Here is a 16,931-nt window from a genome sequence, read left to right on the forward strand (position 1 = left end):
GTCCCAACAGTGAAGCATGGCGGTGGCAGCATCATGCTGTGGGGGTGTTTTTCAGCTGCAGAGACAGGACGACTGGTTGCAATCGAGGGAAAGATGAATGCGGCCAAGTACAGGGATATCCTGGACGCAAACCTTCTCCAGAGTGCTCTGGACCTCAGACTTGGCCGAAGGTTTACCTTCCAACAAGACAATGACCCTAAGCACACAGCTAAAATAACGAAGGAGTGGCTTTACAACAATTCCGTGACTGTTCTTGAATGGCCCAGCCAGAGCCCTGACTTAAACCCAATTGAGCATCTCTGGAGAGACCTAAAAATGGCTGTCCACCAACGTTTACCATCCAAACTGACAAAACTGGAGAGGATCTGCAAGAAGGAATGGCAGAGGTTTCCCGAATCCAGGTGTGAAAAACTTGTTGCATCTTTCCCAAAAAGACTCATGGCTGTATTAGATCAAAAGGGTGCTTCTACTAAATACTGAGCAAAGGGTCTGAATACTTAGGACTATGTGATATTACAGTTTTTCTTTTTTTTTTTTAATCTGCAAAAATGTCAACAATTCTGTGTTTTTCTGTCAATATGGGGTGCTATGTGTACATTAATGAGGAAAAGAAATGAACTTAAATGATTTTAGCAAATGGTTGCAATATACCAAAGAGTAAAAATTAAAGGGGTATGAATACTTTCCGTACCACTGTATATATATATATATATATATATATATATATATATATATATATATATATATATATATATATATATATATATATATATATATATATATATATATATATATATTGTGACATTTGTAACAGGTTGCAATTTCCTAATGAGAAAAGAGAATGAAAGGAGGACTCAGAGGAGATCAAGTTAGTGCCTCCAGCCGTGACCGTCTCCATGGTAACAGTTCTAAACAAGGCAAGAGAATTGTGTAGCGTCCACAGTTTAAACTGAAGCTGCAGGTCAGAAACATGCCGAAAAAAAAAATGAAGAAAGCAGGAAAGAAGGGGAAAGGGTAAGCAACAATGCAAGTCAATTTAAAATATTTGTATTCATTGTGAATGTGCTTAAAACAAAGTTTTAGTTAAAATGTGTGTTCGTTTTTCCTGGACTGCTCTGATGCAAAATACTTTGTCCTCATATCAATCTTATTTGTCTAGAAAAGTGAAGAAGGAAAATAATACGGATGGGGAATGTGATACTGAGAGAGCTAAAGCTAATGCAGCTCTGTGGGAGGCTCGCTTGGAGCTAACGGAAAGCTCGCGGGTGGAATATCGTGAAGCTGCACGTAGACTGGCTTGGGCAAATGAAGAGCTCACAAACCAGCAATACAGAGCTGAGAAGGACACTACTGACATCATTGCATTTCTGAAAAAGAAAGAACTTGAGAAAGAAGCACAGGCAAGTTTACACCGATCGCGAGCATTAAAAGACAAATAAGCGCATGCGCAGGGGATTATATAGGTGCATAACTAACCCGTGTGCAGCTGTGCTCTGTTGTGAAGACATCAACACTGTGCCCTATAACCTTCACGCTTTACAGAAAGAACATGCTAGTAATTAGAAGATGAAATTAAGGAAACCATTCTAGAACATCATTTAAAAAATAAATTAAATATGTGTTTTATTGTCACCCTCATTCGACACTTTAATAATGAGCAGCTGGAAAGCAAACATCAAAAACCATCTCCACACTGCAACCAGTCTCATTTAGCATGCTTTCACACCCATTAGTCAGTTAATCTAATTCAGAGCTAAATATAACACTTTTATTTTTTTTGCTATTGCTATTTGTTATGGTTATCTGGAAAGTATTCAAAGCACTTCTCTTTTTCCACATTTTGTTATGTTACAGCCTTATACCAAAATGGATTAAATTCATTATGTTCCTTAAAATTCTACGATCATAATGACAATGTGAAAGATTTTAAATAAAAAATGAAAAGAAATCACATGTACATAAGTATTCACAGCCTTTGCCATGACAATCAAAATGAAGCTTAGGTGCATCCTGTTTTCACTGATCATCCTTGAGATGTTTCTACAACTTGACTGGAGTCCACCTTGACTGGACAAGATTTGGGTAGGCACACACAACCTGTTTACATAAGGTCCCTTATATAAATATATATTCTGTATAAGGTCCCTTAAACAGGCTTTTTGCTGTTCTGGCATCGAGGTTGTGTCAGAGTGAAAACCAAGCCATGAAGTCCAAAGATTTGTCTGTAGACCTCCGAGACAAGATTTAATCGAGGCACAGATCTGAGGAAGGGTACAGAAACATTTTTGCAGCACTGAAGGTCCCAAAATTAGCCTCCATCATCCATAAATGGAAGTAGTTTGGAACCACCAGGACTATTCCTAGAAAGGGGCAATTGGCCAAAGTCAGCGATTGGAGGAGAAGGGCCTTAGTAAGAGAGGTGAACAAGAACCCGATGTTCACTTTAAAAGAGCTCCAGTATTTCTCAGTGGAGAGAAAGGAACCTTCCAGAATAACAACCTTTAATCAGGCCTGTATGGTAAAGTGGCCAGACAGAAGCCCCTCCTCAGTAAAAGGCACAGTGCTGGTATGGCCTAGAGTTTGGCAAAAGGCACCTGAAGGTCTCTCAGACCATGAGAAACAAAGATTGAACTCACTGGCCTGAATGCCAAGCGTCATGTCTGGAGGAAACCAGACACTGCTCATCACCTGGCCCATACCATCCCTACAGTAAAGAATGGTGGTGGCAGCATCATGCTGTGAGGATGTTTTTTCAGTGGAAGGAACTTGAAGACTAGGCAGGATCAAGGGAAAGATGAATGCAACAATGTACAGAGACATACTTCATGAAAACCTGCTCCAGAGCGCTCTGGACCACAGACTGGGGCAACGGTTTCTTTTTTCAACAGAACAATGACCCTAAGTACACAGCCAAGATAACAAATTTGTGGCTACGGGACGACTCTGTGAATATCCTTGTGTGGCCCAGCCAGAGCCCAGTCATGAACCTGATTAAACAAACGTCTTTCACAATGTTATTATGGGGTATTGTTTTAGAATTTCGAGGAAACGAATGAATTTAATCCATTTTGGAATAAGGCTGTAACATAACAAAATGTGGAAAAAAGTAAAGTGTAAATACTTTCTGGACGCACTGTAAGATGATCCCCAAAAATCTTATCCAAATTCAATAATGTTTTTGCATGCAGTCTTTAGGACTGATTAAAATGAAATGAATGAAGATCCTCTGTCCTGTCGTTAACCCAGTCTGGGTTCATTGAGAAAATGGGGTAAAAATCCTCAAAGTAGCCTTAAGGTAATTTTTGACACTGTTGTATTTGTAGCTCTCTTTTAATTTTTGTTTTATCCTGTGATAATTTGTGGCTTTAGCATCTTTGCTGTGGTCTCACCCTAAGATTTTATTTCTACTGCCAGAACTTTGTCCTCTAGTGTCTTTGGTTACAATGACACTAAATCAGTTATTCTTTTACCATGTGTGATTTTTGTGCGTAAAACAAAATTACAGAGTGGATTGTGAGTTTTAAACTAACCAAAAAGTTGTCTTTAACTGGTCAAAAATCATACAAGCATGGTGAAAGTCAGTGATAAATAAATGATTGAACACATAAATCGATCACATTTTTTTTAAACCAAATATCCGGTACACATCACACTTTTCATTTTTCTACAGCACTACAGCTCTGTCTTTTTGCTCAGTATTTTATCAGAGCTCAGTTTTACAGCATGCAATGGCTTTCTTGCTGCAAACAATCTCTGTTCAGACATTCCTAAATGAACTGCTCTGAAAAGAAAACACACCAAGATGATTTTTATCCAATATAATGATAAAGACCTAAAATCAAAAAACATCAAAAAGCAGAATTGCAGCAGAACCACTTTCAGCTTAATGTAATACATTTTAATTTAACATTACTAAATATTTTTGTTTTAGGACATGACCAACATTTAAGCAAAAGTGTTGAGAACGAAGTGTTGCATAAAAATGGCCATCCATCATCAGACAAAACTCACAAACAAAACTTTTATATATAAATATAAATATATATTGGTCAGGAAATAAGTAGCTAGGTTATATAGTGGGTAAAGCTGGTAACCTTCGGTTTTATGGCTTAACCATTGTTACTATAGTATAATTGTAACCATAATTTGAAAACCATGATTTTCCATAGCAGCCAGGGTTTGAAAGCCGTATGTTTTTTTCACAATGCTAAAAGCAATTTAAACTTGTTTACTATAATAAAGACATAGTTATAAAACCTTGCTTTAAAACCACAGTTACAACAAAGCAACCATGGTATAACCACGGTTTAACCATGGTTTCAAAACATGGATGAATCATAGTTACAGTGATATGTCATACAAGCACTTTACCGATGTGCAATCAATCTTACTCACTAAATTATAAATACCATGTAAAAACAACTTGTAATTTAGTAATATATTACTTATTTAAGCAAACCATTAAATAGATACGATATTAAAACACAAATGATTTAATTAACAAATAAAAGCTGTGTAGTGTGTGGGTGATATTTAAAATAGTACAGGGTCTTGTAGAACTTGCTTCCACTGTTCAGCTTAGTTTAGACTGCAGCTTTCTAGTGCTTACAATGTTTACAATGTAAGACACTCATGAAACAATCATCAGACATAAACAGAACAAAAATCATAATAATTTATTATTATTATTATTATTATTATTATTATTATTATTATTATTATCCATCCATCCATCCATCCATCCATCCATCCATCCATTCGGTTGCTTAACAAAGCAGTTTGCAAATAGTTTTAAGTTGCTTTAACAATTTAATTAACCATGCTTCATAGAATTTGTAGATAATAATTTTTCAAATTCCATTTAAAAATCTTGTAATATAGTTAATTTGTCAAAATCAAATATATACTATTTAGTATTAAGCATTTTTAAGCTTGACACCTTTGTTGGCCTGTAATGATTAAACAATTCTTAATTGATAGTTGTAAAATTTATGCACAATTTATGGTATATTAATAGAAAGATTAGCAGATCAGTTTTATATACAGTACAGACCAAAAGTTTGGACACACCTTCTCATTCAAAGAGTTTTCTTTGTTTTCATGACTATGAAAATTGTAGATTCACACTGAAGGCATCAAAACTATGAATTAACACATGTGGAATTATATACATAACAAAAAAGTGTGAAACAACTGAAAAATGTCATATTCTAGGTTCTTCAAAGTAGCCACCTTTTGCTTTGATTACTGCTTTGCACACTCTTGGCATTCTCTTGATGAGCTTCAAGAGGTAGTCACCTGAAATGGTCTTCCAACAGTCTTGAAGGAGTTCCCCGAGAGACGCTTGGCACTTGTTGGCCCTTTTGCCTTCACTCTGCGGTCCAGCTCACCCCTAAACCATCTCGATTGGGTTCAGGTCCGGTGACTGTGGAGGCCAGGTCATCTGGCGCAGCACCCCATCACTCTCTTCTTGGTCAAATAGCCCCTGATGCCTTCAGTGTGACTCTACAATTTTCATAGTCATGAAAATAAACCCTTGCGAGGACTGTTTCAAGTGAAACCCTTCTTCTAAAACCTGTGTATGACCCTGGCCACTGTACTGTAACTCAGTCTAGGGTGTAACGGATCTTCTTCCAGCCTACACCATCTTTTTCATCATGTGTGCACGACATACAGCTGCTATCACTTAGGGTGTACTCACTTTTGTTGCCAGCTATTTTGACAGTAATGGCTGTATGTTGAGTTATTTTCAGAGGACACTAAATCTGTAAGCTGCACATTGACTACTCTAAAATATAACCAAGTTATATATAAATATATACTTATCAGCCCTAATTTGAAAAGAATACTGACAGGCAAACTTAATAACTGTGGATATATATTAGGTAGTGTAATGTTTATGGGGCTGCATAGCCACAGACTGTTCAGAGTGCCCCTGCTGACATCCATCCGCCACCAAAAACACCTACAATTAGCATGTGAACATCAGAACAATGTGATTTAATCCCAACACTATGTTTACATTCCTGTGCATGAACACCTTGGTCCTCATTAGTGTGTCGAGGTATTATTGATCCATAGTTGTTATGTCCAAAAAATCCAACATTTCAACTCATTCCAAACTATTAAGGAAACAAACAGTTTTGTACGTAGTCCCTTGCAAATAGTTAGTCTACAGAGTCACTACTGTAGTATGTGCATGCCCTAGATATTATCATGCTAATTTCTAAGTAACTTTTTCCTACAGATTGCTGCATTGGAAGAACAGCTAAAAAATGAGAAATCAAAAGCCCTACAGGACAAGCAGTTTTTAGTAAGTATCAAAGGTGCCAAGTTTTTTTTACTCCAGATGAAATTAAATTGCACTTACTTTTATAAGATAAAAACATTGTCCAAGGACAGGGAGTGGCCAGGCAATTTACTGAAAGCAAAAAGAAAACGCCACAAGCAATTTCTATATGGCAGGCAATGTCAGCTTGATAAATTTTTAGTGGACAGGGTCCTGCTATTTATAATATAATCATGTATCATGTATCAAAAACTATAGCCTGTTGATGGCTGCCTGTTGCCACAGTAAAACACAATGTGCGAAAATGGGTTGCTTCCAACTAAAATTCTTTATTTCTAATTATACTCATGCTTAATTGGTCCATTTGTAGTGGAAAAACATAGCAAGCATAAAACTTTATAACAGGGTCACAACATTTGCAGTCATGTAATCCCAGTTCTATGGCCTTCTGGATCCTGTAATTAAAACATGCACTGGAATGCATCAGCCAGTTTAGGTACATGCTAACCTATTTATCGCTCATATGTCTCATGGTTTGTTGCTAGCAAATTACAAATGTCAATTTTAACATTATTATTATGTTGATAAAAGCTTTTTTATATGCCCAATCCCAGAATGTATATACTTTGCAAGGATTATGTTGAAAAAAAAAACATAATTTCAAGTAGTAGCTAACCACTCATACCAGCAACCGTCTCTCTGAAATGTTTTAATTTAGAGTTAAAAATGCACTGCTTTGGTCAACAGCTGTTTTCCATTTACCATCTTTTACTTCATGCATGTAAAAATGGGTTCCAATAAGTGTTAGGTGAAAAAAAGCTTGGTCTGGACAATCTTAAAATATGCCCCCTTTTTTTAGACACTTATGGTAATGTCACATTTGCCCATGCAGCATTGTTCTGGAAAAACACATTGTTGTGGTTAAATGTGATTTCAATGGCATACAACTTGAATGCTGCAATATGATAAAATGCTTCATATTTAAAAATGGACTTAGCTAATGGAAACTCTCTAAACCAGTCACAGAAAGTTTTTTCTCCAACAGTGGGTTGACTTGTCACTGAGCTCATGAGGGAAAGCAGTTTGTTTCATTAATGCTTTTCCAGCTTTAGTCTTTTACAGCAAGTAAAAGTGATGCTTAAACAAGAAAGGGAGAGGCACAAAATACTATAATAACTCACTCCATGTTTTTTTTTTTCATTCGTCTTTGGTAACCACTTTATACTGGTCAGGGTCACTGTGGATCTGGAGCTCATCCCAGGAAAAGTGAACATGAGGTGGGAATACACCCTGAATGGAATGCCCATCCATCACAGGACACTATGTGTATACCCATTCAAATTCTCTTTCACAAATAAAATCATTTTAATATAACCAATCTACCAACTGGCATGTATTTTGGGAGGTGGAGGAAACCAGAAAACAGAGGAAACACAAATGATTATGGGATGAACAAAGAAACAGTACCCCAAGCTAAGGATTGAACAGACCATGAAGTTATACCACCCAATTGATATTTCAAATTTTATTCAAAGGTTCTCACTTACTGTGATTCTCCTTCATGTTTGAGGCATAATGATGATTGAGTACATACTGTAAATAGTTAGCTACACCTTTCCTGCTTGGCTCATACTGGAAGTAGAGGAAATTGAGTTATACTATAATGTGTTACTAATTTCATGCATGATTCCATACAGTGCCCTATGGAGTTTAAATTATATCAGCTATTTCTTTCCTGGCATTCTCTAGTCAAATCTTATAAACTAATATAATACTCTTCTTCTTCTTCTTCTTTTGGCTTCTTCCTTTAGGACATTAGGTCTTTCAAACCAACTACCTGCATGTCTTCCCTCACCACAATATAGATTTTTTGTTTATATTCTACACTTTTCATTAGGTAGACTCTGGGTAATTTTCTGCAGTTTCAGTTCATTTGCTAGACATCCTTATCCACAGCTTTTTACATTTATCTCCATATCTCTATATATACTACAAAGCAGTTCAGGGTTACGGTCTTTGCTCAAGGGCCCAGCAGTGGCTGGGATTTTAACAAATGACCTTCGAATCAGAAAACCAACATCTTAACCACTAAGCTCCAACTTCTTATATGTGTGTTGCTGTAATATTGTAATGTTAAATGCTAGATAAATCTGACTACATCTGGCTTAGGTGCTATTTTTTCAAGTTTTATATGTAATATAAATTTTATAAGATGAGTAGATGGTCACACTGTTGTTTTGTGACACCTAACCCTGTAACACCTGTAACACTGTCATTGTCTTCCCTGCGGCAAGTTATAAATGTTTCACTAAACACGCCTGGCAGAGTCATTGCTGAAATCGAAGCCATTTTTAACCAACATGTGGTCCATCTAAGACGAGGCAAAAGGTCAGACTGCTGATTTGAAACAGTTGGCTTTGGCTGGATGCAGTGATCCCTAAATAGCTCCAGTTGCTGCCGTTTTTCCGATGGGCAGCTCTGAATGTTCTGAATCCATAGGCCATCCAAAGGTTCAAAATTCTTACTCCAGCATTTGTAGGCTTGCCCTCCCACATTGATGCTGTACATACATGCATGTACAGAAAACCGACCATCCCTCTATTCCTGGCTCTGCAACTGCCAATTATTTTATTTTTTTTAAGACAAGAAGGCTATCCCTGTTATCATGATCACTGGGTTGTTAACCACATGTTCATTTTGATTGGCTGTTGCAGGTTGCAGAGTATACCATGAAGATTAATGAGCTGGAAGAAAAGTTTAAGAAGAGATCCAGAGATTTTTCGATGATACAGGGGGAACTCAAAAACATCAAGGAGTTCCGCAAAAAGAAAGCTCAAATGGAACAAGAGTTGATCACTGTACTGTAATGCAATATATAAGAATATATTGTATATGCATACAATTCTTTACAAATATACCCTTAAACTTGTAGTTAAACAAATGCATGAATAGAAAGTAGGTTACCGATATCTAGAGAATGGAAAATGTCATCAAAGAGCATTTAATGGCATTTTTACATTGAACACATAAATGACAGAAGCACACTTTATTTATTTTTTTTAGATGAAAGAGAGCATGTACATTGCTAACTGTGAACACAAGGAGAGTCTTGCTAGAATGGAGCATAAATTTTTCATTGAAAAGGTATGTATCAAATGTCTATTTGCTTTGTGGAGAAACAAAAATAGAGAAACAGGACAAAGAACTAGAAGAATTGCTTGGTTTATTTCTCCATCTAGGTTCGTTTAGAAAAGGAAGCTGAGCAGAGAATTTCCCAGCTAGCAGAGAAAGCCCACAATGAGGCAATTGTGTGAGTATATTCGCAGTGCATCCTCCTCTCTACCAATTATAGGAGGTTTTACTCTTCAAACAGAACAATCATGCAGAGAGAGAAAATAAACAAGCTTTTTAAGCAAAACAAGGTGATTATCATGACCACACCAAACTTATCCTCTTGGAGATGGTATATATCACCTAGCAAGTGATTATATACTTTAGTCTGCAAACAGTGTGTATGAATGTGTTCATGTCAGAACATGTGTGTTTTTGTACAAGTGCAATTCTTTGGGCCACAGCAAAAGCTATGTGTTAGTTTTGCTTGATTAGTTTACCAAAGTCATTGCTGCAAGCCTTCTAGTATCTTGCTTCTAGATGTGGCATTGCGGCCTTGAAGCTCCCAGCCAAGGAGTTTCCTTTTCAGGAAATTTTCAGCCCAAACAACAATTCTGCATCTGCATCACTCTGCCAGACATTTGAGGTCAACCAAATTAAATTCGATGAGTCATGACTAAGTAGAAACAGAATAAGCCCAATGTCTTAGGGGTTTAGCCATACTGTACATCATCTGGTCACTTATTTGACACCTTTTTGGATCAGTATATACTGGTTTTATACAGGAGACAATAGCATTATTTTTGAAGAGGCAATAGTTTGAAACATAAGAACTCTATGTGGCAAAAGGTATGTGGACACCTGACCATCATACACATTTTGGGCCTTCCACAACAACTATTGCTGCGAAGTTAGAAACACCCAAATGTATAGGATTTTTTTTGCATGCGGTGGAAAATAATATGATATATGCAATTCAATGGTATTAGATACACTGATCAGGCATAACTTTAGCCACTGAGAGTTGAAGTGAATAACCCTGATTATCTCTACATCATGGCACCTGTTTGTGGGTGGGATAGAAGCAGGAAAGATGTTCAAGCGTAAGGATTCGATTGAGTTTGACAATGGCCAAATTGTGATAGACGACTGCATCAGAGCATCTCCCAAACTGTAGCTCATGTGGGGTGTTCCCGGTCCGCAGTGGTAGGTATCTATCAAAAGTGATCCAAGAAAGAAACAGTAGTGAACCAGTGCCGGGGTCATGGGCAGCCAAGTAAAAAGCAAAGGCTGGCCCATGTGGTCTGATCCAACAGACAAGCTGCTGTAGCTCAAATTGATGAAGACATTAATGCTGTTAATGCTCAATGGGTCAGGACTGTTTAGGCACAAAAGGGGGACCAACACAATATTAGTTATGAAGTTATATAAAGTTATGCCTGGTTGGTGTAGTTTGCTTAAATTTCTTTGGTTCAAACAGACAGCAAATCAATGCGTTCTAATTAATGCGTGGCTCTTTCACAAACAGACTTTTGTAGTGCAAAAAAAAAAACAATAGAATTTTAAAAAACATACGTTCTTTTCCTGTTCTGTCTCCAGAAAGATGCAGCTCTACCTCTTCCATGTTAATCTATATTCTCAGCCTCCGTAGTGTTGTTTTACTTCATATTAATGTGGGAGCAGTGGTGCTGAGAGAACGCACTTAAGAAACAGTTTAGCGAAGAGAAATCAATCTACATATAAAATATTGGTCACAAATTATTAGTCACTTTCTAAATAATAAAATAGTAGTGCATCTACTAATAATTATATATAAATACATCGTTACCTATGTAAATATGTTTAAAAAGCTGCAGCACCATACAAATGCACTTCTTAAAATCACGTTGTTAACTTTTATTGCGATGCACCGATACGAATCAATGAATCTATCCATCTCTAATACAGACACATTGAAATGGTGACTGCATTTCAGATCTCACTAATGCTCTTGTGGTTGAATGTGCACATCCCCAAACACCATGCTCCAAAATGGTGGCCTCTCCAGAAGAGAGTTTAAAAAAGGGGACTAGATCTTGAATATGATGTTTAAAATACATATGGGTGTGGTGGTGGGGTGTTTAAAAACCTTTGGTCATACAGATAGTCGTCGACTTACGACCTATGCAACTTACGACCATTCGACATTGCGACCACAATCGCTAGCCGCGGCGTACCAGCGTACCAGCGTACCAGCTTCCGGCATCATTTCACAGTACTGTACATATAGCCTACTCTACTTACGACATTGTTACGACTGGTCTGTCGGTCCCAATCGTGGTCGTAAGTCGACAACTACCTGTATAGTGTGTCTTACTGCTAATTTCTAATAGGGTCATGGACAGTTTAAATTCTAGTAAAGCATTTTTATATTCTATGTAATGAAGATATATCTCAGGTCTGTTCTTTTCTGATCAATTCCAACAGACAACTGGATAATGTGTCTCGCTCCGTGTTTAAGGAGAATGTGCGTTTGAATGAGGCACTTGGATATCATTTGAAAGAGGCAGAAGAGCTAAAACGGAGCAATAAGGCCCTGACAGAGGAGAATGCTTCTCTCACCCTTGATAAGGTACAACTATTACAGGGGTCTTCCTCTGGTGCTACATCATTGTACAAGGACCAATATTTTCCACTGCTTTAATAAGGCATGTAGTTTTGAACTCCAATAAATATTAAGCACCTCTCAATAATAAATCTTAAAAGAAAAAACACACATTGTTTAGAAAGACATACTGTACAGTTTCATATGTGGAGGACCCCCATGCCAGGCCACTATTTTCTTATTTTTGGTAATGGGGTTATTTGACAGCTTATGAGGACTGGGGAAATTTCCAGTGTCATCAAACACATGTGTTTTCTTATAGGTAACAACTATCTTTATAAAACAAGTCGCTGAAGTCATTTATTCACTAAAGGCATGCTTTTAAGTTCTTAAAGAGGAGAGATGTAATTTTTTAAAGCTAAAAATGACAAACTGTACATCAAAGCAGAGCTACTTTCAGTAATGATTGAAATTTAAGTTATGTTCTTATTGTGGTAGTTACTGATCTCTGGTGGCTAGTATTTCCCCCTCTGTTTATTTGCACTGGACTCTATGTTTGACTTTGCTTGTGGTGGCACTTTCTCCGCACCTCCACTCGAGGAGCCAGTCTTCTGTCTCGTTGCGGCCTGGCACTCTGCACTCTTTCCATGACCCTAGGCCAAACGTGTGCACACACACATACACAGTGTTCTCTCTGGTTTGCAATTAACAAATACACCATTTAATCATATACACCATCTGAACACATTTTACTGTATTTCATAGTGCACTTTATTAGGCGCACCTGTACACCTACTCATTCATGTAGTTCTCTTTTTAGCCAATTGCTTATATGGTAGCAGTGCATAAAATCACGCAGTACAGGCCAACAGAAGGTCATCAACCATCGGATTGGGAATAAAAAAGTGCTCCCAGTGATTTTGACTGTGGCATAATTGTTAATACCACATAGGCTGGTTGAGTACTTCTGTAACTGTGAATCTCCTGTCAAGATTTTCACGTATAACAGTTTCTACAGTTTACTCACCATGGTGCTTTTTTCATCCACAATTCACTCACCTTTTAATATCTACTAAGATTTTTAACCACTCTTGTCAAGCATTAGCAGTTTGCTTGTCAGTATCCTTGAGTCGTGAACCTGCTGTTAGATAGAACTTGACCCTAGTCTCATGTTTTTTGGACCAGGCATTCCTCCAGGAATACTTTCTATTTGTCCCTTTTCATCCTACCCCTTTACCCTGACTACTATCTGACTCCCTACTGGTAAAAATTAGTAAACTTGATAAAACTCAGGGTAATAGACAAAGTTAGGTTCTACCATGCAAATTACTTTATGTTAAGGCTTTATTCTTATCAAATTGGAGATTTTTTTTTTATAAGTTTGCACAAAATATGATTTTTTTTTTTTAAAACTTGTCCCCACAGGAGACCAAAAAGCTAATGATAACAGACAATGTGGCCCAGCTTGCAGCCCAGCAAAGTGAGATCTCTGAGCTAAGGGCCAAAGTAGCCACTTTGGAGCAGAAGCTGGCCCTCATGGTAAACGAGTGTGAGCAGGAAAAGATGGCAATGCAGGAAAAATCTTTAGTTACTGCTCAGACTAGCATGGTAGAGCTCGAGAAACTGCAGAAACTGCTCGCCATGCGTGAACGTGAGATGAGCCGAGTAAAGCGGCTCGCACACAGCATCGTGGAACAGCGCACCCAGCTTGAGCTATTTTTCCATGAGGCTCTGGCTCATGTTAAGCAGGAAATCATAACCAGCCAGATACATTACAGGTACACCCAACCCATGCACTGAATAAAAGCAACCAAGTTCAAGCAAAGTTTAAACTTAGATGGAATTATGTAAAGAAATCTGTTGGAGACTTTTAACTCAGTATATGCTTATTGCGCTTATGTATAAAGACAAGAAGCAAAGGAGGCTTATCAGAAATGGATGAGTGAAGCACGGAGAGGTAAAAAGGACTATCCTCACATACGTACCTTTAACAAAGCTCCACACAGCACCAACAATGTCTATACTGATTTGGAAGAGGCTGAAAGGTGGTGAGTTGGATTTTTTGGGGATTTTATTTCTGTCATAACTTAGTATTTCACATCGCTATGCAAACAATTTATAGATCCTCTTGTAGAGATAAAGAGCCCAGTCGAGCTGCTATAATAGTGAACAGTGCTATAATTCAAACGTTAGAATGTTAAATCAAAGTGGACTGACTTTCCTGCCATCTATGGGATCAGCAATTATTTATATATCTTTAAATCCCGGATATATCTTTGAAATTGCTGTGTGAAAAGCCCAGAATGACAGTTGTTTAGGAAATACCAAAACCACACCAACAGTAGCATGAGGAATTAAACCCTGAGAATCAAAATCACTGTAAGAACGCTAAAATAAATACCAAGTCATATTAGAAAGATAATCTGTCCAAAGTATATCATTTGACATACACAATATGGTCAAAGGTTAGTGGACACCCGGCCATCACATGGTTATGGTTTTTTAAACTTCCAATTTCAGATACAGTCATTGTTAAATTAACATCATACTGAAGTGACATGTATTTGAAGGCTTTTCTTTTTGATTAAGGAGCATGGCTGGTTGGTATTCCAGTTCATGCTAATAGTGTTCAGAGGTCAGGGCCATTCAAGAGCTTCTACTCTTATCTTAGCAAAACATGTCTTCATGGACAATGCTTTGTGCACAGGGGCAATGTCATGTCAGTTTTGTGCTCATTTTTCCAGTGAAGGGAAATTGTCATTCTAGAGCATACAAATAGATTGTATAAAGTTGTGTGCTTCTAACTTTGTAATTACAGTTTGGAGAAGAATCACAGATAAGTAATATAAATTTGTGTGGTGTATCTAATATACTGGCAATTCAGTGTTCATACGGCAGTACTAATGAGTTGGCTTTCAGGAGCAACCTGCAGACCTCAAAAGTGGACATTTCTGATCTGACGTGGGAGCAGAAAGAGCGAGTGCTGCGGCTGCTCTTTGCTAAAATAAATGGTCTGAAAACAAGGTAAAGATATATTTTTTAATATTTTTGCCAATTAAAATATAAATTCAAGCACCTCCAAATTGCACAGACATCGAATGTATATAATCAGGGATTATGTTCAATTTAAAATTCACCAATGTTTATTAATGCAGATATTTAGGCTTTATTTGAACTTCTTTCGAAAGTAATGCAGCTCATTCACCAATTTGAACTGCTAAATGCACAAACAGTAAACAGTGTTCCATGTTTTTAGTGCAAATAGACCAGTTAAACCAGCAGTAATTAACCACAAGCCATCTTGTCATCATACTGCTACTCACAACTGTCTGCACTATAACAGAAAAAAATCCCAAAGCACAGTGAAGTTTCCAGTCACAATCGCTGTAGAAAATTATGCCTTTAAATGTAGCCATGTGTGCCCAATTTCCTCATTTCCACTTCTTCCATTTCAATTTATGACCCATAACCACTGATCTGGAATTACTGTTAAAATACCCCTGAAAGGAAAACAGTGTCATCAAGCCTGTTATTTCAGTTTCACTCTAAAGACTGAATCGTATAGAGCTTACTTGTGCAGCAAAAAGAGAAAGAGTTCAAACTGTGGCGTTAAAATAAGGGTGTACTGGCCACAGAAGCATGTCTTTGGTATGGGACATCTGGATCTACAGCTCTTCATTCATACTCAAGTGCTTGCTTAGTACATTTAAGCCACAGTGGCTCTCTGGGGAGTTGGAAACCTCTTTTTTCAAGAGGACAATATACACAACATATTTGAAAGTGATTTGACATTAAATTTGGTATAGCTTATGGATGCATAGATGAGTAGATGGATGAAATTAGAACCATCATGTTTTTCATGTTTTCTCTACAAGAGAAATGTTTGTTCATTCTGTGCTGTTGATGTTCCAACCCGCTACATAATTCAATTACAACAGCTGTTTATCTTTATCAAGAATTTTTATTCTTTTCATCAGATTTTAAATCTTTGCATTTGTCTGTCCTACTGCAGGAGACCAGTGCAGCTTCCAGTTCAGGCACCATCCTCAGAGAGAGACCGAAATGACCAGAATCCTGAGTATGAACAGGCTTTCTTTTTTAAAGAATCATAAAGTCATTTGAGTTATATACAGTAGTCCGTCTGAGGCTGCATGCTAACCAGAATTAAAGCTGCTCATCATAAAAATGATCAGGTTCACACAAGATTCATGCACAGCTTTTGGTAGTTGAAATTTGAGCTATTCTCTCCAGTATACAAGAGTGTAACAAACTAAATATTCAGCTAAAAGTTCAATAAGTACTTGCGCCCACACAAACTCTTTCCCAGACATCCTTGTACCAGTTGATACTGTATTATCTAGCTACATGATCAAACCATTTCTGATGCCTTATTATTTTAATATGATTCACTTTTTTCAATTCTAGTGTTTGACTTTCATTAAAAAACACCCTGCACTTTCTATTGGTATTTTACACAGATTTAGAGAAGAAGAATCTTCAATGGCTTTTATTACCCAAGCATCTGTCACAGACATGGCATCCAACCCTAGTGGCCTGCTATAACTACAAAGACCCTGAACCTCATTCACAATATCCCGCTACACCACATAATCAGGAGAGACATCTTTACTGAGAAGCATCCATGTTCTAGAAAGAAACAGTATTTCCTAAACATATGAAGTATTTATTCTTTGTGTGAATTAAATAAAAGCATTGCTTACATCTAGGCATAAATACAAACTTTGTCCATTTCTATATTGGACATAATATAGCAACTGCATTTAGTTGCTGTGTACCTGTACTATGCAATGACAATAAAGTTCTATCTATCCATCTGTCTGTTTACTCTAGATTTTTATATACCATAATAAAGTAGATCAGGATATTTAAAGCTTCCACCTGAAAAAAATCTTTAATTGAGAACACAAATCATTGCTCATTTATTGT

General features: G+C 37.2%; 1 protein-coding gene across 1 annotated transcript; it reads left to right on the forward strand.

The window, feature by feature from the left end:
- Positions 1-890: 890 nt before the first annotated feature.
- si:ch211-163l21.10 (basal body-orientation factor 1) lies at positions 891-16,848 on the forward strand. The gene is made up of 12 exons (XM_046856206.1): positions 891-1,014; positions 1,160-1,400; positions 6,248-6,313; positions 9,004-9,147; positions 9,353-9,433; positions 9,529-9,599; positions 11,867-12,011; positions 13,410-13,762; positions 13,892-14,032; positions 14,904-15,008; positions 15,997-16,062; positions 16,463-16,848. Exons 1-12 carry the CDS (start codon positions 971-973, stop codon positions 16,545-16,547), a joined length of 1,542 nt encoding a protein of 513 aa, XP_046712162.1. The 5' UTR covers positions 891-970; the 3' UTR covers positions 16,548-16,848.
- Positions 16,849-16,931: the final 83 nt, after the last annotated feature.

Source organism: Silurus meridionalis, chromosome 8 (assembly GCF_014805685.1).
Source record: "Silurus meridionalis isolate SWU-2019-XX chromosome 8, ASM1480568v1, whole genome shotgun sequence".
Lineage (NCBI taxonomy): Eukaryota > Metazoa > Chordata > Actinopteri > Siluriformes > Siluridae > Silurus > Silurus meridionalis.

Excerpts from the sequence above, each read along its gene's own strand:
- si:ch211-163l21.10 (XM_046856206.1), top strand. The coding sequence starts at position 971 with ATGCCGAAAAAAAAAATGAAGAAAGCAGGAAAGAAGGGGAAAGG. Across the intron at positions 9,434-9,528 it reads ATAAATTTTTCATTGAAAAG|GTTCGTTTAGAAAAGGAAGC; the intron begins GTATGTATCAAA and ends TTCTCCATCTAG. Across the intron at positions 13,763-13,891 it reads ACCAGCCAGATACATTACAG|ACAAGAAGCAAAGGAGGCTT; the intron begins GTACACCCAACC and ends TTATGTATAAAG.